Source organism: Hemicordylus capensis, chromosome 1 (genome assembly GCF_027244095.1).
Source record: "Hemicordylus capensis ecotype Gifberg chromosome 1, rHemCap1.1.pri, whole genome shotgun sequence".
In the NCBI taxonomy this organism is placed as follows: Eukaryota; Metazoa; Chordata; class Lepidosauria; order Squamata; family Cordylidae; genus Hemicordylus; species Hemicordylus capensis.
The window spans coordinates 8,243,802-8,269,255 of record NC_069657.1 but is presented as its reverse complement, the minus strand read 5'-3'; the positions used below and the strand labels follow the sequence as shown (position 1 = coordinate 8,269,255).

The following is a 25,454-nucleotide window of genomic DNA, read 5'->3' as shown; positions in this document are numbered from 1 at the left end:
TGCAAAAGAAACCCTTCCATATCAGGGAGATTGAAGTTACCTTATGGCCCACCTCCCTGGTCTGTTCAGCAAAGTTTCCCATTTGTTGTATAGCTAGCCTCCCCTGGGGTACATTCTACTGCCTGTGGACACATTTTGATTGGCAGTTGCTCTCTAGGGGTTTCTGATGGGAGTCTTTCCTAGCCCTACCTGGAGATGCCTGGATTGAACCAGAGTCCTCCTGTGTCTGATGATCTAACACTGAATGAACTACAGTTCTTCCCCACTAGTTGATCCTATCATTGATGGTGTTTTGACACCTGGTAAAAAGGGCTTTCTTTTACAGTGTTTTTAGCCTGGAGCCCTCAATCCTCATGTTGCTCTCCTCATCTTCCTGGTGACTACCATCTTGTTAGATCAGCTTTTTAAATAGCATTTCCCTGTGTTTTATTTTGTATTGTTTTTATTGCTAGCCATCCTGGAAGTCTTATTGTCGAGACAGAAAGTACAGGAAAAACACATTTTAATAATGCAGTTGCCAGTGGCCAACTCACAAACCACACAGATGAGAACCTCCAAAAATGACCAATAATATATTTTAATATTTTAAACAGATCCACATTTTTCAGGGGGAGAACACATTGACAGACTGTGTGTGCTTTTAGGATACCCCCCGGGCACAGTAAAGGTCATTAAGAATCAAGTTACAAGATTTTCACAAGAGGAAAAGTCATAAATATTATTCACCAAGCCATACAAAGTATCTGAACAAGGTCTAAGGCCACAAAGGACACAAGCCTCTGGGACTTCCTTTTGCTCTGCTCGGCGGAAATGAATGGGAGTTGCAAGATCCCAATGGTGGGCTCCTGTGTGTCTCCTCTTCACTCCCGTAGAGCTTGCGCAGGAGAGTGGCACCAGAAGGCTCCATCCGAGTACCAAGTAAGAGGTATGTCAGAAGGACCATCAAGCACAGCAAAACAATGAACAAAGAGAGGTTGTTCAGTGAGGGTACAAACTCTGTCCTGAATGAAATGCATGAGATCTCCACGATTGCCTCCACCTTTAAGCAAAGCATGGTGTGTCCATTACACTTTCAAGGAAATGTGCAAAAACAGATTGACCTCTCCACATTTTAGCTAAAGTGCTACTTGGAGCTTTTAAACACTACACTACATTGGTAAAGAGAGCTAGAGGCTTGTAGTGGAAAGACTGTTAGACTTGGACTAGAGAGACCTGGAGGTGTTTCCTGATAATGGCTGACAGACCACACAAGGGTCTGTCAGCCCAGTAATGTTGGATGCGTGCAAGTTGCACAGATTATGCAAACCATCTCTTACTTTGTTAACTGGCACATTTAAAATCATTTCCCCTTTCACCAGTAATGTCAAACAGCCAATGCACACATTAAATGCAGGACTCACAGGTTAGCTGTAAACTGAAATTGGCACCAAGTTGTAGTAAAAATAAATAAATACAGTGCATCAGGTGCCCTTCAGAACTGTGGTCACAGGAGAGCCTAAAGAGCGTAGCAAACACAACTCTCAAAGAATGACAAATTTAAACGGGTCTCCAAGGGTGGCTGCATGTTCCCTGCTTGTATCACCCCAATAGTAATTCCCTTGTAAAACATGCCAGGTTAACTCAAATGTGAAATTGCTAATCTCCTAGCAAAAATATGTAACTTGTCCCTACAATCAGGCTCTGTACCAGAGACCTGGAAAGTAGCCGATGTGACTCCAATTTTCAAGAAGGGATCCGGGGGGGGATCTGGGAAATTACAGGCTGGTCAGCTTAACTTTGGTGCCGGTAAATTGATGGAAAGCATACGTAAGGACAAAATTGTTGAACACATAGAAGAACAGGCCTTGTTGAAGGAGAACCAGCATGGCTTCTGCAAGGGATAGTCTTCCCTCACTAACCGTTTGGAGTTCTTTGAGAGTGTCAACAGGCATGTGGATAAAGGTGATCCGGTCGACACAGTATACCTGAAAAACCTTTTGACCAAGTTCCTCATCAAAGGCTCTTGAACAAACTTAGCAGTCATGGAATAAGTGGGCAAGATCATCTGTGGATTGGTAAGTGGTTGAAGGACAGGAAACAGAGGGTAGCAATAAACGGGCAGTTTTCACAATGGAGGAGAGTAAGAAGGGGGGTCCCCCAGGGATCTGTACTTGGACCAGTGTTTTTTTAACATAAATGATCTAGAAGTTCGGGCAAGCAGTGAAGTGGCCAAATTTGCAAACAACATTCAACTAGGGCAGGGATTCTCAATGTTGGGTTCCCAGATGTTATTGGAGTTCAGCTCCCATAATCCCCAACCAAAGGCCACTGGGTCTGGGGATTATGGGAGTTGAAGTCCAACAACATCTGGGGACCCAACGTTGAGAATCCCTGATTTAGGGTAATGAGATCCACAACAGATTGTGAGGAGCTCCAAAAGAATCTTTGCAAAATGGGTGAGTGGGCGACAAAATGGCAAAAGCAGGTCAATGTAAGCAAGTTTGTAAAGTGATGCATATTGGAGCAAAAAAAACCCAACTTCACATTGGGGTCTGAGCTGTCAGTGACTGACCAGGAAAGGGATCTTGGGGTCGTGGTGGAGAGCTCGTTGAAAGTGTCAACTCAGTGCGCAGCAGCTGTGAAAAAGGCCAGTTCCCTGCTACTACGGATTACCCCAATGTTCTTTTAAAAGTCTGCTAACCTGCACAACGCCCACCCACCATGTGAAAATCTGCCCTGAACACATTTTAGGTCTCCTAGAACATAGATACAAACATTTCCAAGACTATTAGAACCTCTGACATGAAGAATGATTGTAGCAAAAAAAAAAAGTATGTGTGTGTTCTGCCATAAAAAGAGTCTTTTACAGAACTGATAACTAAAACAGATAATTTCAAATTGCAGTTACTTTAAAAAGAAAAAGACATTGAACAAGCAGCAAAGGACGAACCGCAACATCAGACAAAAGGAATCCAGTGAGGAATGGCACAGTTTTAGCTACGGATGAGCGTCAAGAACTCTTCCCGTGTCTTTGGGTCTTCCCGGAACACTCCTAGCATCGTGCTGGTTACGGTTTTACTGTTCATTTTCTGCACACCTCTCATCACCATACACATGTGTCTGTGAGAAAGAGAGAGGAGGAGACAGACTCCCATCAGGCAAAGATCACTAGACGAGAGGATGTCTGTGCATGTGTGAAGAGCTGAAATTAACTGCACAATCTAAAGGAACATAGGAAGTTGCCCATTGGTCCATCTAGGTCAGTATTGTTTACTCAGATTGGCAGCAGCTTCTCCAAGATTACATTCAGGAGTCTCTCTCAGCCAGGGGCGTAACTACCATTAGGCAAGGGGAGGCAGTCGTCTTGGGGCCCCCCAGAGGCACATCACATGACTCCCCACCCGCCCATGTTGCACCCCCTATGAATTATGTTGAGTCTCTTGGAGATCGGCAGGAGCAGAGAGTAAAAAAACTAGATTCAATGTGAACTAGATATTCACCGTATCCATAATGGGGATGTGAGTGTGAGTGCACTATATATTGTGAAGTGTGTTTGTGCGTGTATATCAGCGAGGGGCCCATTTTAAAATCTTGTCTCTGGGCCCCCTCCAACCTTGCTACGCCCCTGCTCTCAGCCCTAACAGCAGGTGCTCTTCCCAGAGTAACCCCACCCCCTAAGGGGAATCTCTTACAGTGCTCAGACATGTCTCCCATTCAAATGCAAACCAGGGTAGACCCTGCTTAGCAGAGGGGACAACTCATGCTTGCTACCACAAGACCGGCTCTCATGCTAACGACCCAGTCTCTGTACAACTGTTCCCAATAATATTTTTTAAATTCTTTATATTATAGATTTTACATGAATATCCAATGACCCTAGCTAACACTAGTTAGTTAATTATAGTTCGATACCATTGAAGGTTGACATTCAGAACCTACTTCCAGAACCATATTCCTAGTCAGACCACTGGTCTATCTAGCTCAGTACTGTCTTCACTGACTGGCAGTGGCTTTCCAAGGCTATAAGGCAGGAGTCACTCCCAGCCCGATGGAAACTCTTGTGTGAACTTACGTCGCTTCAACAACCACACCAACCCCAGCAGGCTGTAAGGCTTCTGTGATGGCAACTGCGATTTGTTTTGTAAGGCGCTCCTGAACTGCAGAATGGGGCAAAAAAGAAGACTAGTGTCTATTTTACAATTCACAATTCAAGCCAGCCAGAAATAGGTGGCTTTCACCACCTGGGCAGAAAGCAACACTTCTCAATGCAAGGGAGTGAAAATTGTCCAGAGAGACACAAGCGGCACAAAAATTGCTTTGAGAACTTTGGTTGAAGAGGGTACATAGATAGTCGTAGCAGTAGTAGGATCTTGCATGAGGTCCCGAGAACCTATGGCATCATTAATCGATGGAATTATCTACCATGGGATGGGGTGATGGCCACCAGCTTGGATGGCTTTAAGTGGGGCTTAGACAAATTCATGGAGGACAGGTCTATCCATGGCTACTAGTCTGGTAGCTATAGGCCACCTCCAGCCTCAGAGGTAGAGTGCCTCTAATACCCGTGGCAATGGAGCCACAGCAGGAGAGGGGGGAGGCCGTCACCTCCTGATTGTGTGGCTTCCCAGGGCAACTGGTCGACCACTGTGATAGACAGGGTGCTGGACTAGATAGGCTTTGGGCGTAGAGAAATGGCTTCCCTTTAAACGCTGGCTAGAATCCCCTCTTTGCTTCTTTGGCTTTACAATTCCATTTTACTGAAGCCTGACAAACAAGTCGGCTCTTCCCGTGCCTTTCACACCTGGCTAACAGTATTCACCCTGTAAAACTTCAGCAGGAATGAATACAAATGGGGGGAACAACCCCCACCCCACCCCCGCCGCCACCTTTGTTTCCCGGCTGCAGTTATGCCTGCTAAGGGTTCAAGCCATTTCCCAGGTCTCAAGATGCCAGAATCTCCTCTCTTCCTCTGTGTCTCTGAGGTGTTAGATAGCAAGCCATTTTCAATGGTAAAAAGTTCTCTTTAGGGCACACTCCAGGCTCTCAATCATGTGTTAGATAAAAACAAGGTTGGAGGCGGGGAACTTGATGGTCAACCAGGCCCCAGCTGGGCGGGACTGTTTTTCCGCCTACCTCATACAGGAGCCAAGGACAGAATCTAGGCAGGGCATGGCCCCTCCTATCCAGCTGGGGCATGACTGAGGCTTAGGAACATAGGAAGCTGCCATATACTGAGTCAAACCCTTGGTCTAGCTAGCTCAGTACTGTCTTCACAGACTGGCAGCGGCTTCTCCAAGCTTGCAGGCAGGAATCTCTCTCATCCCTATCTTGGAGATGCTGCCAGGGAGGGAACTTGGGGCCTTGTGCTCTTCTCAGAGCATCCCCATCCCCTAAGGGGACTATCTTCCAGTGCTCACACTTCTAGTCCCTCTTTCATATGCAACCAGGGCAGACTCTGCTTAGCTAAGGGGACAAGTCATGCTGGCTACCACAAGTCCAGCTCTCCATCCCTAGTGTCAATTGTGTAAACCACCCCCTCCTGTTGTCTATTGGTAGAACAAAAAGGAGATTGCTTACCTTGTAATCTTCTGCTGTATATTTCCACAATCCTAGAGGGGAGAAAGGGCATTCTTTGTTAGCAGTTTCTAGGTAAACATTTGATTCACTTTCACAATGCAAGAGCAAAGTTTAAATGTACACAATCCTGCTCCTTCTCCTGCTAACATATAAAACCCATTAAAATGTGCCACCTTCTGGCACTTAAGCTCTTTTCATCATTGAGTTTTATTTATTTTTTAATTTTATTTAACGTTTTTACACTGCCCAAAACTTGCATCTCAGTGGTTTACAGTAAAACATGAATTAAAACAAAATTAAAATGTTAGAACAATTTAAAATGTTAAACAGTTAAAATCTATAGTCTAATTAAGTGAACAAATGTGTCTTAACCTTTTTAAGAAGATAAGAACAGCCCTGCTGGATCAGGCCGAAGGCCCATCTAGTCCTGCATCCTGTTTTCCACAGTAGCCCACCAGATGCCTCTGGGGAGCCCACAGACAAGAGGTATGTATTTGCATGCCCTCTCTCCTGCTGTTGTTCCCCTGCAACTGGTATTTAGCAGCATCTTGCCTCGGAGGCTGGAGGTGGCCTGTAGCTACCAGACTAGTAGCCATCAATAGACCTGTCCTCCATGACTTTGTCTAAGCCCCTTTTTAAAGCCATCCAAGCTAGTGGCCATCACCACATCCTGTGGCAGAGAATTCCACAAGTTATTTTCATTCATTCATTCATTCACAAGCTGTTAAAATTAATTTAAAACATTCAAAGATTACTAAAAGCCTGACTAAAATAAATGTATCTTAAGGACTCTTTTACAAGCAGATAAAGATGTTAAACTACGAATATCTATAGCGAGTGCATTCCACACCCCAAGAGCAACTACAGAGAAAGCCCGCTCCCAAGTCACTGCCAGACAAACTGGCAACATATAGAGATGGACCTCTCTCGATGACCTTAATGTCTGGTGGAGATCATGCAGAAGGCGGTGTTCTCCCAGGTATTATGTGCTGTGTGAAGAAGTACAGTACTTCCTTTTGTCAATCCTAAATTTCCCAACCTTCAGTTTCATGGGATGACCCCTGGTTCTAGTAGTGGTGTGTGTGTGTGTGTGTGTGTGTGAGAGAGAGAGAGAGAGATGTATCTCTGTCCATTCTCTCCTCCATGCATGATTTTATAGACTTCCCTCCCATGTCTCCCCTTAGTCACCTTTTTTCTAACAACTAAAAAGTCCTAGATGCTGTAGCCTTGCCTCATAAGGAAGGTGATCCAGCCCCCGATCATCGTGGTTGCACCTTTTCCAGTTCTACAGTATCCTTCTTAAGATATAGTAGTGATAGTCTAACTGCTTGGAAATTCTTGTAGCCCAGTCCAAAGTGAGAGGAGGGGTGTGTTAGAATTCAGTTCTTCCCTGGAGGCCTCTGAAGCAGGTCTGATCAGCAACTACTGTAAGAAAGCAGAGACTAACAGCCTTGAGCTGGAAAGCAACTGGGAGTTCCTTACCTGGAAGCAGGGTTTCCTCTAAGGCCTTCCCATCTCTGACAAGTTTTTAAAAGTACTTACAGACTTATCTCTTCACCCAAGCTTTTTAATTTGACTGTGGTTTTAAATTGCTTTAAGGTTTTTATTTTCTGTGTTTTAACTTATTTTATATTGTTGTAAACTGCCCACCCTGAGACGCAAATTTGGGACAGTGAACAAATTTAATTGATAGAATAGATAAAGCTGTGCGTGTGTGTGTGCGCACGCTCATATGTTTTTTGATGTCCACTCAGTTAATTTTAGATCCCATCCAGATTCAATCAGGAAGGTCCCATTCTGAATGCATGTGCATGCATACTGCCTTGATACTGCCCGCACACCCAGAACAAAACTCATTCCACACACAGATGAGAAAAATTGGAGAGAACATTGCCTGGAAGCAAGTAGGAAGGATAGGGAACCATTTAGCTAGAGATACTGAATTAATAAATTCAGCAGGGGATTTATTTTTGTTTAAGTGCTTGGATCTGACTTCATGGGTCTTGTAGTTCCTGGAGAAGGGTCTCCCTTGAATTGGAAGCAGCAATTGTGATGCCTCTGTCATTTTCCTGATCATCCAGTTATTAATAAATCCTTGTTATTGTTATAGAGTGTCACTCCTTTTTGGGTCCTGACCTAGACATATTCCTGAAAGCCTAAGACTATTCATGCCTTTCTTGTAGGGAGGAGTTTTCTACTTTACTCTCCCAGAATATTCCCTTGGAAGGGTGAATCTACTCATATTAAAAAGTGGATGGTCTCAGCTTACCCAGGACTCCTCACAGATAGGAAGGATTTTGTCCTTCCGTCCCCTTTTGATCATTAAAGATACGGTGACCATAACTGCAAGCAATACTCCAAATGTGAGCCGCACCATAGATTTGTATAAGGGCACTATAATATTATATTAAATGTAATAATGTAAATTTAATATTATATAATATTAAATGTAATGATAATAATAATTTTTATTTTCAATAAAAATGAAGCATTTTAAAATATTTTTAGAAGTTATCAGCGATGGGGAGGCTCTTATTTCAACAGGGAGCACATTCCAAAGCCTGGGGGACAGTAAAGGAGAAGGCCTGGCCTTGAGTAGCTACTAGACAAGCTGGTGGCAGCTGCAGATGGACCTACCCAGATGATCTTAATAGGTGGCAGGGCTCATAACGAAGAAGGTGTTCTCTTAAGTACATCTACAGCAAAGGCAGATACTTTATGGGTAATTTCCAGATTGTAGAAGTTGGCTGGTGTTATTTTGCAAGCTGTCCTGGTGCAAAGCAATTTCAGCAGCTGCTGAGTGCCTATGCTCCTTTCTAGGAGAACTCCGAAGTGCATTGCAAGATGGACCCCTCCCTGACCGCAGAATTCCGCACCAACTGTAGTTTCTGAATGCTTTTCAAGGGCAGCCTTGTATAGAGAGCCATGCAGTAATGCAACCAAAATGTTAATAAGCCATGGATGGTTATAGCTACATCCGCTTTCTAGGAAAGGCTGCAGCTGACATACCTGTTGAAGCCATGCAGAGGCACTCTTTTCCATTCCTTCTTTTTCCAGCCAGCAAAGCCAGGAGAACCCCAAGCACATGTGGTATTTCAGAGAACATGCAGCCCCATCCAGAACTGGCTGAATCCCCACTCCCAGATTAGCTTTCTTGCTGACCACCAACACCTCCATCTTATTCATTCATTCATTCGGTTTCTGTACTGCCCTTCCAAAAATGGCCCAGGGCCATTTACACAGAGAAATAATAAATAAATAAATAAATAAGATGGATCCCTGTCACCAAAGGGCTCACAATCTAACACAAAACATAAGAGAGACACCAGCCACAGTCACTAGAGGTACTGTCCTGGGGGTGGAGAGGGCCAGTTACTCTCCCCCTGCTAAATAAAGAGAATCACCACATTAAAAGGTGCCTCTTTGCCAAGTTAGCAGGGGTTGGAAAATTGGTGGCCATTGGGATGACTAAGCTACTGCCACCAGTAAGCCTTCTCAGGCAAATAATCAAAAGCCTCCCCCCCCAATACACACACACTTTGCCACCCACAAATGGGACACCAGAACTGAAGCACTGTTTCAGTTCTGCCTACTTTTCACAGCCTTGCTGACTTCAACAGGGGAATTGAGCACACCCTTAAATTCTGTCCCAGTATAATGAATAGGATGTTTCCACCTTGGCTGGATTGTGTTCCTGGCACATCAATCAACAGGGACAGTCCAGGCCGTCCAAAAAAGGAGCTGTGCTAAGTGCTTAGTAAGAAAAGCTACTAACCCAACTGGCAGGGTCAAATAGTCACTGGGGCACCTTTTCCAGACACATTTCAGCTTTAGTTCTTAAAATAAGGCTGACCTTTCCTTAGTGCGGGTGGGAAAAGCCCACCCTGAATCAGTTTTGGAAAGAAACCTGTTGCTGTATTTTATACTAGCAGGTGTCCTTTCTACATTGCCTAGCTGCGATCTGGGTTCAGCTGTCTGCTGGCAAGAGTGGTCTCCGTCCAAACTAATACACTTTTCTTCTGCAAAGAAAATCGGTCACAGCTCTCCCAGTGAATGTCCGCTCTGTGACATCTGTGGCTGCTTTTAAAAACCAACTAAAGACCTTTTTATTTGTTCAAACTTTTACCCCTTAGGGGTTGCCAGGCCTCTCAGCTCTCCTGCTTCTGTTTGTCTTTTTAATGGTGGTTTGGGTTTTTTTCTTTCTTTTTTCTATTTTTTTTTTTTTGGTGTGTTTTATGGTTTTTACTGTTTAACTGGTTTAAAAGTTTTAAATTTTGACTTTTGTAAACTGCCTTGGGATGCCTTATGAAAGGCGGTATAAGAATTGAACAATTAGTGAATAAATAAAATAGTGGCTGCTAGAATTTGGTTCCAGAGTATGCTGAATGTGGCATTTGACAAACTATAAATTGGTTCTCTAATAGCTCCAAAGTTAACCACTCAAAAAATCAGGGACACACACGGATGTTTTTGTTTACTGGGCAAGGGTCATGCCCCTGGCATACAAACCCGACACACTAGAGAAATCCTATTAAGAGAGATTAGTCCTATCATACCAACCGTACTTGCCAAACCAGAGTCTGACCTATAAGTGGCTTTAAGTAAAATAGGGCAAGGGAAAAGTGTGCTTTTGGGCAAAGATATGCAGCTTCTCTCTCCTGCAGCAGCAGCATCTTCTATATATCTGTTTTGAAGTCAAAGCCAGCTTTGCCTGATCTGTTAGAGCACTTACATTATGATTATTTCTATAGGTTCATCTGTGACCATAGCACTTTACAGAACAATAATAGTAGTAAGGCAGAAGACTCACAGGCTGATATCCAGACTGTTACTCCATTGTGCTGCTCAGGAGTTACTCTGAAGGATGATGTAATTTCATTAGGACTTCCTAAAAATGCCCAAAGCAATTTGCTATGAATCATCACTTTGGGAGCAACTTGCCAGTTTGGAGAGACAATTTTCAGGGTAAAAACAGCCCAGGGAGAAATTGCTAACTCCCTTTCACTTGTGCCACAATCTCAGTCCAGACCAAGGCCCTGTTCATCTTATTTTTAATGCTAAAAGGACCAATTCCAGTCCACTTCCGAGTTAAGTGTGTTGTCGACCTCATGTGTAATGTGGTTCTAGTTAGGGCCAGGAGCAGAGGCTCTGTCAGAACATCGGAAGCTGCCCTATACTGAGTCAGACCCTTGGTCCATCTAGCTCAGTATTGTCTACACCAGAGTTTCTCAACGTGTGGGTCCCCAGATGTTATTGGACTTCAACTCCCATAATCCCCAGCCCCAGTGGCCTTTGGTTGGGAATTATGGGAGTTGAAGTCCAATTACATCTGGGGACCCACACGTTGAGAATCCCTGGTCTACACAGACTGGCAGTGACTTCTCCAAGGTTGCAGGCAGGAATCACTCTCAGCCCTGTCTTGGAAATGCTGCCAGGGAGGGAACTTGGAACCTAGATGCTCTTCCCAGAGTGGCTCCATTCCCTGAGGGGAATATCTTACAGTGCTAGTCTCCCATTCATCTGCAACCAGGGCAGACCCTGCTTAGCTAAGGGGACAAGTCTTGCTTGCTACCACAAGACCAGCTCTCCTGAACGAACAAGTTCCCGGTGGCCTGTCCAGGGTCCTGAAAGCCCAGTATCCCACCATCTGACTCCTCCAGGCCCCGACTCTTGGACTGCATTCCGCCTAGCGCTTGCTCTCACCTCTGGGGTCTTTATTCAGGACTGTCTCAGTTTGTCTCGTTGGTTCCAGTTCTCATTGTTCACCCCTGAATGTTTGCTAGACCTGCTTCGCTTTCTCCCAGGCAACCCCAGGGAGCCGGGGACCAGACCTGCCATCTTTTGGGGACCAGACTGCACACCTGCCCTCGATGGAGTTGAAAATAGTATCACCAGAAAATTAAGGAGGTTGATTCCTTAAGTCAGAAGGTTTGAGCCCCAGGTAAATGCCTCTCCCAGCTTCTCAAAGCCTCTGATATCTCATAATACTTAAGATTGTGGGCTTTTTAAAAAAAATAGACTTCAAAAGCCTCATGTCAGCACAGTGTAGTAGACAGAATTGGACAGGGAAGACCTGAGTTCGAATTCCGCTCAGCCATGAAGTTCCTCAGGGCCAGTGTACCTTAGCCTAACCATCCTCTGCCTTAGCCTAACCTACCTCACAGGATTGTTGTGAAGATTAAATGGGGAGGACAGGGGGGAAGTAATGGTGCACACCACTCAAACCTTGGAGAAAATGAGGGATATATACAAAACTAGTCTCAGTAATCCTCAAAGGCAGGGGTTCTCAAGCTTAGGTCCCGAGATGTCATTGGACTACAACTTCCATCATCCCCAACTGCAGTGCTGGGAGTAACGGGAATTGCAGTTCGGTAACAACCAGGGCCTGAAGTTTAAAGAATCCCTGCCTTTAAGCAACTCTGCATGGCAAATCAACATTGACCCCATATTAAGAGATTTAGGGGAGGGAGACCAAGACTGAGCATCAGGAGAGAGTAACAAAGACCAGGAGAGCTCTGGCAACTAAGTCCTGTAAGGAGTGGTTGAAGGGAGCCAAGTATATTTAGCCTGGAGAAGAGAACATAGGAAGCTGCCATATACTGAGTCAGACCCTTGGTCCCTCTAGCTCAGTATTGTCTTCACAGACTGGCAGCGGCTTCTCCAAGGTTGCAGGCAGGAGTCTCTCTCAGCCCGATCTTGGAGAAGCCAGGAAGACGTGGGGCGGGATAGGAGAGCTGTCTTCAAATACCCAGAGGGCTGCTACATAAAAGAGGAGGGACAGGCTTGTTCTCTGTTGCCGCTGAGGGCAGGACAAGAGTCAAGGGCACGGGCATAGCGCCTATTGGACAAAGAGTGAAAATGTCCCTGGGCCCAGAGGTCGGGGGGGGGGCTCCAGGCAGGCCACCGCCCCTGCTCTGCCACCGCTATTTCTTTTGGCTTCCGGTGGGGGTGGCTTCCGAGCGGCAGCAGTGGCAGCCGCTATAGCTCTCTGGCCAAACTGCACACCTGCACAGTTCGGACATGGATGCCGCATGCCTGTGACATCACAGGCATGTGGCGTCCCTGTCCGAACTGCGCAGGTGTGCAGTTTGGCTGAAGAGCTACAGCGTCTGACGCCGCCTGGCTCACACACACACACACCCCACACACACAACCTTTGGAGGTAAACAGCTTGGTATAGTGGCTGGAGTACTGGCCTAGGACCGGGGAGACCCGAGTTCTAATCCCCATTCAGCCATGAGACTAGCTGGGTGACTCTGGGCCAGTCACTTCTCTCTCAGCCTAGCCTACTTCACGGGGTTGTTGTGAGGAGAAACGGAAGTATGTAGTACACCGCTCTGGGCTCTTTGGAGGAAGAGCGGGATATAAAAATGTAAAAAACAAACAAACCAGAAATAGTGGCAGCAGATAGGGGGTGTTGGCGGGGAGATGTTGATTGCCCCTCCCTTTGCATCTGATGTCAGATGCAGGTGGCGTGTCTTAGGGTGCTGGGGCGAAAGAGGGCCCCCAAAGAAGATTTTGTCCCCTGGCCCCAGGAGTCTCGCTATGTCCCTGGTTAAAGGGTTGAAATTTTACAAGGAAGCAGATTTAAGCTAGACGTTTGGGGAGGGTTTCTAAACGTAAGAGCTGTTTGACAGTGGAACAGTCTGCCTCAAGCCATGGAGGTCCACTAGAGGTTCTGAAACAGCCATCTGTCAGGGGTATTGTAACAGTTTCCTTTACTGGGCAGGGGGTTAGACCTGAAGACTTCCCATGCATCTTTCGACTCCAACGTTCTACGGTTCAGAGACCACCCAGGTGAGATTTGAACTTGGGGCTTCCCAGCTCTGCCACTACACACTGTCACCAACCCTACCTATCAACAGCAGGAATTTCCTCCTCAACCCGAGAGAGGAACCAGCCAGCCAACATTCTGTGCCACTTAAGCAACTTATTGATCACTAAGAGATTGAAAGAAAATTACCCATTTCCAGAACCATTATCAGATGCTACAAAGGGTCATTGGACGTGAGCGACAATTCTAGTCTTTTCTTCATCTCCGCAATTTAGAGATAATTGTGGGCAGGCGAATCAACACAGACCCATCGATCTGCTCTGGGTCAATGAATGGTCTGATAATGGACCTGGAATGAAACCTTGCAGGATGGAAACACACCACCAGGTGGGCGAGACGCTGGAAAATGTTGTCAACATTTACTCATATGCCGATCATCAAAAACTTGTGATTAAGCAAGCTGCCCTCGAAGTTCCTGTGCCTGGAAAAGTCAATAGTCATCAGGCAAGTGAATCATCAAATGCCAACAGGCAAGAAGGCTCCTAATGATGTAAATGGCAAGCAGGAGGCCAGACAGCCAAGACCACGAAGAGGCAAGTAGGCCATAAGTCTAGGAGGACTTCAGAGCTAGTTCATAGGAACATAGGAAGCTGCCATATACAGAGTCAGACCATTGGTCCATCTAGCTCAGTGTTGTCTACGCAGACTGGTAGCAGCGTCTCCAAGGCTGTAGGCAGGAGTCTCCCTCAGCCCTATCTGGAGATGCTGCCAGGGAGGGAACTTGGAACCTTCTCCATGCAAACATGCAGGTGCTCCTCCCTTGAGCTGTGGCCCCATCCCCTAAGGGGAATCTCTGTGCAGAGTACTCCCCAAAGCTTCAAACAGGCCCAAGAATCTGCTGAAGAATCAGCTGCCAGCTCATCCCACTTGCTGGCCTCGCCTCCTTTCAGGCAGATTCAAAACCATCCCACTTCTTTGCAGTGAAGCCAAACCATTACACTCTTTTTCTCCCACAATTTTAGTATTCTGGCAAAGTGGAGGGCGCCATTCTCCCTTTCTCCACTCCAGGCATAACTTTATAACCCATCATCCACTCCACTTAGTCATCTTTCTAACTGAAAAAAAAAAGACTTTAATCTTTCCTCATAGGGAAATTCATTTTCATTGCCCTTTTCCCTCTGTCTTTAAATATTTTTGTCTTTTTAGGTGCATTTGTTGGTAGTTTTTGTTTGCTGTATATGTTATTGTATGTTTTGTTTTGCTATCGTTTTAGTGTGTGAGCCACCCAGAGAAAATGTTGTTGTGGGATGGCCATATAAATACAGTTATTAATTATCCATCGCTAATCCCATGCGTGGCAGCTCTCACGAGAGTTCGCAAGCCAGGGGAGGGAGAGAGGAAAGCGATGGCGGTGGAGAACATAAGGCCAATGGACAGGCCAGAGGATGGGGAGAGAAAGCAGCAGTGGGGGATGGGGAGAGAAGGCAGTGGGGGGAGAACTAGAGGCACAGATGCTCTGCACCTAGGCCGGCTTGTTATTATTGATCTTTCCCGCTCTTATGACATAGATGCAAGCTTTAAACTGGCTTCATTGAGAAATTTACCAGTAGTGGGAGAGCTTTGCAAAAGAGAGAGGGTGAGGGAGGAGAGCTGGTCATTTGATAACAAGAATGAATTGTCATATTTGCCAAGCAGGGTCTGCCCTGGTTTGCATTTGAGTGGGAGACTACATGTGTGAGCACTGGGAAATATTCCACTTAGGGGAGGGGGCCATCCGTAGCTTTGAGGAAGAGCATCTGAGGCCCCAGGTTCACTCCCTGACATTTCCAGGTAGGACTGGGAAAGACTCTTGGGTGAAACCTTAGAGAATGAATGCTAGTCAGTGTAGGCAATACTGAGCTAGATGGGATAAGGCAGCTTCCTATGTTCCACATCCTGCTAGCCAGAGGTGGGGATGCACATCTTCCAAAAGGGTTGTGGAACAAAATGAGCAAGCCAAAAAAGCCTTGGTTGAGTCTCCAGGGGAAGGGATTCACTGTACTGTTTGTGTACCCCTTGCTGTTCAGACATGAAACCCAAATGGCTGACTCAAAAAGGTTAGTAGAGGATGTTTGTGGAGGAGAGCTGGCCTTTTGGTAGCAAGCATGAATTGTCCCCTTTGCTAGGTGGGATCCACCTTGGTTTGCATTTGCAGTGTGAGCACTGCAAGGTAGTCCCCTTAGGGGATGGGGCCGCTCTGGGAAGAGCATCTGCGTGCATGCTGAAGGTTCCAAGTTCCCTCCCTGGCAGCATCTCCAAGGTAGGGCTGAGAGAGATTCCTGCCTGCAACCTTGGAGAAGCCGCTGCCAGTCTCTGTAGACAATACTGAGCTAGATGGGCCAATGGTCTGCATCAGTATAAGGCAGCTTCCTATGATTTTAAAGATAATAGGATACAGAGGAGGAGGCAATTTCTAAAATCATGTATTCTGACCGCAGGACTTGTGTTTTCTACTCACAGAATTGAGACTCCAATTTTTCTGGACAGAGGAGGCCCAACAGGTTGCCCTGGTCTTTGTAGAAATATTGGACTTCCATGGAAGATCTTGCTATGATGTTATAAAGCGCTTGTTTTTCCAACCATTTTAGATCACTGTTGATGGTCTCATCTCCTCTGTTTTTATTTGCTGCTCTCCCTTCCAGTATTCTATGGTGGTGGTTTGGTTTTAATCTTGTATTTTGGCTTCTTAAACGGGGGGCTGCCCCGAGGTCAAGCCTCATCACTTCTGGCTTCAAAGCATGAATGTGGGAACTGCAGTTTTTACCCCTCTCTGGAACTACATAATCTATCTCAAATGTCAGCTTTCCTACAGAGAGTCCAACGCTCTGCTTATACCGAGGCTCTCCCTCTCCATGCTCAATGGTATTTGTGAGACTGATAAGCAAAGTTTCCAAAGTGACTCATAAATGGCTTTGAATGCGTTTTTGGAATCTCTAAATAGGGCTTGATCCCTGCAGATTACAAAAGAATATGAAAAGTCAGATTTAATTGAGAACTGACTAAACCAGAAGGTCATAACAAGCAGAGTCCATAGCCCTGCTGAGCATTATATTGCTCAGATATTATAATGCATACAGATGTTTTCTGTACAGAAGGACACAATTTTTTTAAATTTTCACTTTTAAGATTGGTCCTGGGGACAGGCTCCCTCGAATGCATGGTACAGACACTGGCGGATTAACAGAGAGGCAGTAGAGGTGACTGCCTATGGCACCAAAATTCTCCCAGTGGCAAATTTTGTTCATTGGGTGGGGGGGGGATGTAATATTTAAAACTGCCACCGTGCAGGAGCACGGCAGCAAGAATTCCCTCACACCCACCAGCCTGCCTCCCAAATTAGATTGCACACCCACAAACTTGTCTTGCCCCAAACCGGCACCATCATAATTTGGAAGGTGGGCTAGCAGGTGCAAGGGAGCTCTTGCCGCCGTGTTCCTTCGCGACAGCAGTTTTAAACATTAGGAAATTTGATTTGAACTCCCCCCTCCTTCCTCCCTTGCCGCTGGGGCAGCAAACCTTTGGCCGCCTATGAGTGGCAAAGAGCTTAATCCACCCCTGAGTACAGCTAAGAAGTGGACTATGATGTGTGCATTGACCACTACAGTATGCTCAGCTAAATCTGTATGCAAGTACAGCTCTATACATTTGAACACTGTACCCAGATTGTACATATGTTAAACATAGGTATACAACATGCATCTTGCACAGAGCTTAGGGTAGCATAGATGGGGTCATCTCATTTCATAAGAACAGCTTTGACAGATTACTCTCAGGGTCCGCCCGGTCCAGTATTCAGCATCCAACAGCAATCGTCAGATGCCGCTGGGTGTTCACACTCAAGAACTGGTGGTCTTCCCCATTCGACCACAGCATCTGGTATTCCAAGGGGCACTGCTTTTGGGCACTGAGGTTTCATTAAGCTAATATAGCTAATAGCCATTGGTGTAGAATAAGAGGCCTTATCGCCATGAGTTTATTTGGCTCTCCTTATTTCTTTTCTAAACCTGCTTAAGATACTGATGACATCGCCCCATCTGGTGGAAATGCATTATGTCATGGGTCCCCAAAAGCTGCTGCTGGACTACAACCCCCGTCATCCCCAGGTTACATTATGAATTGTCATGTCCTTCCTTCAACCTGGTTAAGGCTTCATAGTCTCCCAAGCCATGGCTTGGAGGGTCAGGAATCTTCTGGGCTGATGACAAGTCAACTGGATCTGTCTGATTCCAGATGTCCCAGATTCAGTTAGAGGGGCAAGCATTAGATGGAGGCTCCATGGTTGGAATGCCTAACCTAATTTTCTGCTTGCAAAACCAGCCATGGTGTGTGTGCGCATGTGAGAGATTTGGACCAGAGCTGGGGCATGGGGTGGGGCCCAACCCTTTCTTCTGTTCTGATGCCCCAATTTAAGTCCCCACCCCATCAAAAACTATTATTGTTAAGAATAGGAAATCTCCTGTTCTGCCAGGAGATCCAGGATGCAGAAAACGCCAGGAAATTTAGGACCAACCAAAGGAAGTACTTTTTCCACACAGCGCATAATTAATTTATAGAATTCTCTGTCATGGGATGTGGTGATGGCCACCAGCTTGGATGGCTTTAAAAAGGGCTTAGACAAATTCATGGAGGACACAGGTCTATCAATGGCTACTAGGCTGGTGGCTATAGACCACCTTTAGCCTCAGAGGCACGATGCCTCTGAACGCCAGTTGCAGGGGAGCAACAGCAGGAGAGAGGGCATGCCCTCACCTCTTGCCCATGGGCTTCTCAGAGACAACTGGTGGGCCACTGTGGGAAACAGGATGCTGGACTAGATAGGCCTTGGGCCTGATCCAGCAGGGCTTTTCTTATGTTTTATGTGTAAACATTATTATTGTTTATTAATATGTATACCCTGCTTTTCAACAAAAAATTCTCAAAGTAAATAGAAAAAAGGAGTAGGATTATTCCCATACTCAAAAGGGCTCACAGTCTAAAAAGTGCCTGCTCCCCTGCATAAAAATAAAATTCCATTGGGAGCTCCAATGTACATGACTCTGTGTTCTGCCTCCACCAAAAGGTTAATTGTGGAACAGTAAACAAGCTGGTCTCCCAATTTCCGCTTCTTCAGCAGGGCTTTTTCTAATGTGCAGCCAGACTCAAAATGTGCAGTTCAAAAAAAAAAAAAAAAAAGGACCACCTAATTATTATTTTAACATGTTTTGCTTTGTGTTTTTTTTTATTTTGTGTTGTAATTTGCTGTGTTTTGTGTGTTTTTATTGGATTTTTTTTTTTTTTACTGTTGTGTTGTTGTGAGCCAACCAGAGAACAATTTGTTTTAGGTCAGCTAACATTTTTTAATGTTACTATTATTATTATTTAAAAACATGTGTGCAATTCAAAATTCAAGTCATGCAAACAGTGCATTATGTTGTTAGATTATGCAAAAACTGACTGATAACAGTGAGAAAAGTCCAGCAGTCGAGGCTCTTCTGGAACCCAGACCGAATCAGCATATACCCATTTCTCTGCCCATTGCCAAAGCTGCTTCCCGCAGTCTCTCCTGCTACTCCCCACAGAGACTTCACGAATTAACACTCTTCTCCAAGAGTGCTGTCAAATTCCCAGTCCTGAGTATTTTCTCCCACTCCATGTGGACATCTCGGTATCATGGAATGGGGCTCAAAGCAACAAAAGATGAGCACACAGAGAAGGAAGATGCACAGATGTGCACTGTAGCAGAAGCACACCTCTGCGCACGAATCACTCACACACCATTGTGCAGTTCCGACTTTTTTTTTTTTAAAGCCCTGTTCTTCACTGTACATCATAAAGATTATTCAGAAGTTTGCAGCTAAGAAGTGCTCTAGGACCACGTAGTTGTGTTCTGTTACTTGGCACAGTTTGTGCAGAAATCCACAGTACATTCTCCAGTTGCAAATTATCTTACAGCAGATGCGTCTTACCCCAGATCCAAGAGGCTTACAAGCAATAGCACAGCTTGCAGGCATTTCAAGAGGAGTCAGATTATGCAGCTCCAATATACTTAACTGAGTAGAATCCGTTTTAGTAATCTGCATTGCATTAATTACCTGTAGCTCTTACCTGGCAAGCTTGCTGAGTCCAAGGACTTGTTTGTTAGGAAGGTAACCAATGTGCACCTAGGACAGAAGGAGCGGAGGGGAAGCCATGATTATTAGCCCGCACAGTTCTGTTTCACAAACCTGCAGAATTTGTGTGTGCGCATTTGTGCCATTTCAGACATAACCCAGACGTGTGCATTTTAACGCATGGAAACGGCCATGCAACCATGCAAGACCGAAAGGTCATGAATAAGCAGAAATTCAACGTGCTTGCTGAACTCACTTTCCATTTTTCTGTCCTTCCTGCAAATAAGGGAAGAGGCCATGAGAAAGCTTCCAAAGTTCAAGCTTTATTAAGGTTATATTAAGTTCAAGGGCTGAAGGAGAAGTGAAGTTGATTACCCTTGTATGTTTTTTGGGGGGGGGGGGTTGTTAGCAACTCCCTTAATTTCTGTCATGGAACACAGAGCTTCAGAGTCAGATCATTGATCCATCAAGCTCAATATCATCTACACTGAGGGTTCTGGACCAGTGGTACTCCAGATGTTGCTGAACTACAACTCCCATCATCCCCAGCCACAATAGATCCCCTAGTCCAGGGATTCTCAACATTGGGTCCTCAGATGTAATAGGACTTCAACTCCCATAGTCCCCAACCCCAGCGGCCTTTGGTTGGGGATTATGGGAATTGAAGTCCAATAACATCTGGGGACCCAACATTGAGAATCCCTGAGAATCCTGGACTGGCAGTGGCTCTCCAAGGTTTCAGGCAGGAGTCTCTCCCAGGCTTTCTACCTGGAGATGCTGCCAGGGATTGAACCCGGGACCTTCGGCATGCAAGGCAGACGCTCTGCCGCTGAGCTACGGGCCCCATCCCCACATCCCTATCCTGTCATGCATCCCACAGCCCCCTAAGACTAGTACGTAACAAAGGAAAACATGCAAAAGGCAAATGACACAATTAACATGATGTTTTGTTTGAGCCGAACAATAGCTATGCAGATCCATGCAAAATATAACCCTGGGGGACTAGGCTTTTGAAGCAAGGTGAAGTGCCTTTCACCCCACAGGCATAAGATGAACAATATCAGACATCCGACATGAAGCTGGAGGGCACAGGGCTGGCTCAAGTCATTTTGGCTCAGCCAGGCAGGGCTTGGCAGTGGAGAGGCCGGGCAAATGCATCCCACTGGCTCTGCGACACCACAGAGGATCCTGGGGTAGGTGCCCTCTATTCCCACGAGAAACAGCCGGTTCTTCTTGCATTGCTACTGGCAGGGGGTGCACCGCTTGGATTGTTATCGCCCTTCACAACTGCTTCGTCTGCCTGTATGGTTGAACCAGCAGTAATGGAGCGTTCATCGTTTGGCTTCCTCCATTCTTGCCACGTAACTCCCAGAGAATATGAGGTCCAAAAGATTTCACTCCACCTGTTTTAACAGATCCATGTGTCCAGCATGCAGAAGCCTTCAAGTTCTACTTTTCTTCTGCCTGGGGCACTTCTCTGTCCTGCCTGATAAAGAGTTCTGTACAGCTTTGCATATTCTTAACCCAGGGGCTTGTCAAACCTGGGTCCCCAGCAGCGTTCCCTGGAACAGGGATTTGCAGAGGTTGTTGACCACAACTCCCATCATCCCCAGCCAAAGACCACTGGAACTGGGGATGATGGAAGTTGTAGTCAACAACATCTTGGAATCCCCGTTATAGAGAAGACTGGTCCCCAGATGTTGCTGGACTCCCATCATCCTGAAGGGTATTTTGGCTGGGGGTGATGGGAAGTGTCCAACCACATCTGGGGTCCCAAGCCTGAGAACCCATGTCTTAACAAGAAAAGAGAACGGTCCAGTAAAATATACCCCATTTATCTCTTCTGCAATGGCTCACATTATTTGCAAGTATAAGCCTTCGAGGCTTCATTAATATGTGGATATATTTATATGCTCAGGATTAATATGGACCTAGTAAAACATGAAACTTGTTTAATTTGTGCAATAAAAGAGGGACACATTGTCCCCTCTCCAAGTAACTGGAACTGCTTAGAAAGGCAGGAGTGGGGCAAGCAGACACACACCAACCAGAAAATACTTTAGAAAGCCACAGAATGTTCTTTCTTCAGAGAAATGAGTCCTGAAGGCGTCACAATGTCTCAGACTTATGTGGAAGGGGAAAAGAAACAGAAAATTCCGCAGTTTGACTTGGGGAGGAGTCTGCATCTAATTTGGATGGCATAGTGGGGGTGGTGGTGCTCAAATTCTTCCTCCACAGGTTCTAGAGCACTGGAGCTGCCAGATCCTACACAATGTTCCTCAAATGGGATCCCCCAGGTTGCCACTGATGACAGTTCATCTCATCCTGGCAACCACCTGCATGCTATGAGGCACTGCACCCTTTGGGTTCTCCATTGATTGCAGAGAAAACAGAGGGGTTTCTTGCTGTGTGTAGGGAGGGATAAGCAGCACACACTCACACTCCTCTCCCATACTGAATCATACATTTGGAAAATTGGGGGCGGTGGGGGGAGGCTGGTTAAGAACATGAGAACAGCCCTGCTGGATCAGGCCCAAGGAGGCCCATCTAGTCCAGCATCCTGTTTCACACAGTGGCCCACCAGATGCCACTGGAAGCCTCAGACAGGAGTTGATGCTCTGCTTTACAGGCCCTCTGAAACACTGAGAGAATTGCAGGATCCCATTCCCCACCACCAATCCTCAGCTTATGCACAGATTCCTAAAACCCAAGGAATCATTCCAGCAACCACATGGGGTATGGTTTGCATGTACACACAAAAAATGGGAAATCGGCACTGAATTTTGCAGGGTTGGAAGAAGAGGGACTGAGTTTTTTGGGGGGGGAACCAGGATGCGGTTGCCCATTCAAGACGAAAGAGGCAGGGGTTACCTGCTGCATAAGATACCCTCTAGCACCGTGTTCATCATTGCAAGGCCTGGGGGCCAGTGGCAGCCCCCACCAAGCCCAAGAGCAGCTCTCTCCCTGACTAATTGTTTATTAGGTCTGTGCAAAGTTTTCTGCTTTGGCCAAAGCAGAATACTCTGCACTGCCCTCTTGGCATCCTGCAGAGATGACCATTCTGTGCCTTGCTGAGTCCAGGAGGCTTCTCTTTTGAGGGGAAAGGAGCCCTTGAGCCCCTGCACCGTCTCGGAAGGCACGCATGGAGAGCTGGGGAGCATTGCCCTTCCTGGTGCTTCCCCTCTTCAAAGAGGTCTCCGCCTCTAGCCCCCTCGCCCCCAGCACGGAGAAAAGCACAGTACTGTGCACAGATGGATCAGTAGACAGAGAGGGAAATGGCTTTCGCATGGAAGGCTTTTTTGGCCAAAGTGGCCCCTGTGTGAAAAGTTGTGCAGATCACCACTTTTGCCTACACATTTTTGTCGTTGCTGCTCTCTTGTTCACACTTGGGTGCCACAGCAGTCTTTATGAGATGGAGGTTAAACAGGGGCTCAGGAGCAAGAAAGGTGCTCCCACACAGTCATGGCTCCAGCTTACAATATTCCAGGCGCTGTTCATGCACATCAGGCCCCGCCCATACGTGGGCAGAGTTTGGAGCAAACCAACCAGCAAGCAACATGCAGCATGCCGGGCCTAGCCAGGGATTTTTGGCTGCTGTTTCTATGCCCATCCTCTCTTCTCCCATAGCGTGTGGAGAGAAAAAGGAGGCTGAGCCGACTATCGGGGCAGTGCAAGGAGGACCTGGAAGGAAGTCATTTTCCCCTCTTCCAGCTTCTCCTCCTGCAGAGGGTGACAGGTGAGAGAATGAGGTAAAGCCAGTTACACCACGGGCTCTCAAACTTGGGTGCCTACATGTTGTTGGACTACAACTCTCATCAGCCACAGCAACTTTGTTTCTCCTGTGACTGTGGATGATGGGAGTTGCAGTCCCAGCAACATCTGGGCACCCAAGTCTGAGAACCCTCGGGTTACACGATCAATGCCCAGCGTCCAGCACTTCACCTTTTTAGGCAGAATGCATGTTTTTGAAAAAGTTCTCTTTTGGTGTGTGGGGGGCTGAAAAAGAGAGAGAACATGAGGTGACCCAACCCTGACATTGGGGGGTGGGAGGAGAAGAGCTCACAGGAGGTACAGTGCCACAGTGTGCCAACGGCGGCTCTCTCAGATGGTCCGTGTGATCTGGAAGAGATCAAAGCTTACATCCAGGGTGATCCACTTTAAAAATCAAAGACGCCCACCCCCTGAGGTGTGTCTCTGGTACTGCTGCACACAGGCTTTGAAATGAAATGTCAGGACACATTACTATCCAGGACGGCCAAGCTAGCAAAGCCAGTGCAGCAGTTCAAGAGGGAAAGCAACGCAAAGGCTTTTGTGGAGGAAAGGTCCCCAGGAACTAGGTTTTGAAGATCCTCTAGCTGACAATCACCCACCTCTGCCCCAGCCACACACCACCTCCAAAAACCTGGATTTTCAAAGCACAACCAAGAAGCTGTTGTGCATCTTGTCCTGACAAGGAGCTATGCTCTGGGCTCTGATTCTGTACCCAATTTCCCCATCCCCCATTTCATTTTTGTTACCTTCTTTCTTCAGTCAGTGAAACTCCAGTGCTTAAAACCTGAATCTCTGGAGCAAATGAAATGATGCTAGACAAGGGAATATTGACATTCAGGCTCACATAATTTCTGAAAAATAAAGTGGGTCCCCCTGGTTCTTAATTTGAATTTTTGCTAGTGCCAATCAATGCAGCACTGAAAGGGATTCCCCGCAAAACAGCTCTCTACAGATACTTGAATATTTATCCAAGTGCCTCTCCACGCGGGGAACCCACTGAGAAATACAGAAAATGATACTTCTAAAAGCATGTAAAAATGGCGATTTTTAACACCACTCTTCATGTTCCCCCTTGCCACGATGTGTCCCTTCCCTTTACTAGGCTTGCAGCTAGTCAGAGAAGGCCAGGCCTGGGTTGCTTGATCAGATATGCAGAAGTCAGCAAGGGAAGCATTTGAAGTCGCAGAGCTAAACATGATCGCCTATTCAGCACTCCGCTCTGTGTTTGGAAATCTCAAGGTCTGTTTCCTTTTTCAGAAAGCAATAAGGGGTATGGGGCAATGGGGAAGAGGGTGATTTAGATGAGGGGCATGGCATGCAAGGGATGGAGTCCAACCCCTCTCCCCCAGGTTGATGTCCTGACTCAAATGGTACTCCCCACTAAAGCTGCTATCAAATTGTACCCACAGGTTTTCCCCTCTGAGTCCAACAACAGCTTTGGGGGGGTATGTGGTTTAAGTCTGCAGAATTAGCATGTTGGGGTAAGAGTTAAACACGCTCCCCACCACACTACAGACCCAATCTAAATTGCTTCCCCCCTCAGCCACTTTTTGAGAAGCGGGAAAAGGCACTGGCTAACATGACACACAGCTCTAGCTAACATGACACACAGCTCTAACGTGGAACTATATCACTGGGGCAAGCAAGTACTGATGTCAGATAAACGTTTGCCTCTCTAACAGATAAGCTGTGAGCCTGGAGGCAGGGGAAGGGAAGAAGCAACATAAAACATAATTGACCAGTGGGAAATGGAGATGGAACAGAACAGGCTTGGTCAAAAGTTATACAAAAAGAGGGGATTTAAGGGACAGCACCTGTTGGTTACCGAGTAACACTGTTCAAGATTAGTGCAATGGAGAAGCAAACACAGGAATGTTATGCAAAGTTTTAAGCTGATTCACTCTCCCTCTCCTTGGATTCATAACATACATTCTAAAAATGATACCCACATGGAATGCACTGTCTACACTAATCCTGAAACAACACACATCTACCAAATGGACAAATGGGTGCACAACTGGCTCTACACAGTTGGAGGCACATCTCACCCCTGAGGGGCTTGTTTTGTGGACACAGCCCAGGATACCCCCTTTTGATGGTGCCACCTCCTTGCCTAGATGTCCCTCCCCGATGACATATTGCCCCCAAGACACTTCTGATAACTTGGTGACAACCTTTAACGGTTTCCATGAGCCAAACATTTAAAGTTACTGGCCAATTCATCC

The 25,454-nt window shown here is 46.3% G+C and overlaps 1 protein-coding gene across 2 annotated transcripts in view; it reads right to left on the bottom strand.

Moving 5' to 3' along the window:
* Window positions 1–561: 561 nt before the first annotated feature.
* GCH1 (GTP cyclohydrolase 1) overlaps window positions 562–25,454 on the bottom strand; it is a 47,184-nt gene continuing 22,291 nt past the window's right edge. The window contains exons 3-7 of one of the 2 annotated variants that reach the window (XM_053284944.1): window positions 19,715–19,734; window positions 19,454–19,509; window positions 5,557–5,588; window positions 4,052–4,136; window positions 562–3,099 (exon numbers count right to left, since the gene is read on the bottom strand). In XM_053284944.1, coding sequence (XP_053140919.1) covers window positions 3,083–3,099; window positions 4,052–4,136; window positions 5,557–5,588; window positions 19,454–19,509; window positions 19,715–19,734 — 210 coding nt within the window. In that variant the 3' untranslated portion in view covers window positions 562–3,082. The remainder of the gene's footprint in view (window positions 3,100–4,051; window positions 4,137–5,556; window positions 5,589–19,453; window positions 19,510–19,714; window positions 19,735–25,454) is intronic. The other variant, XM_053284943.1, reaches the window with a different exon arrangement.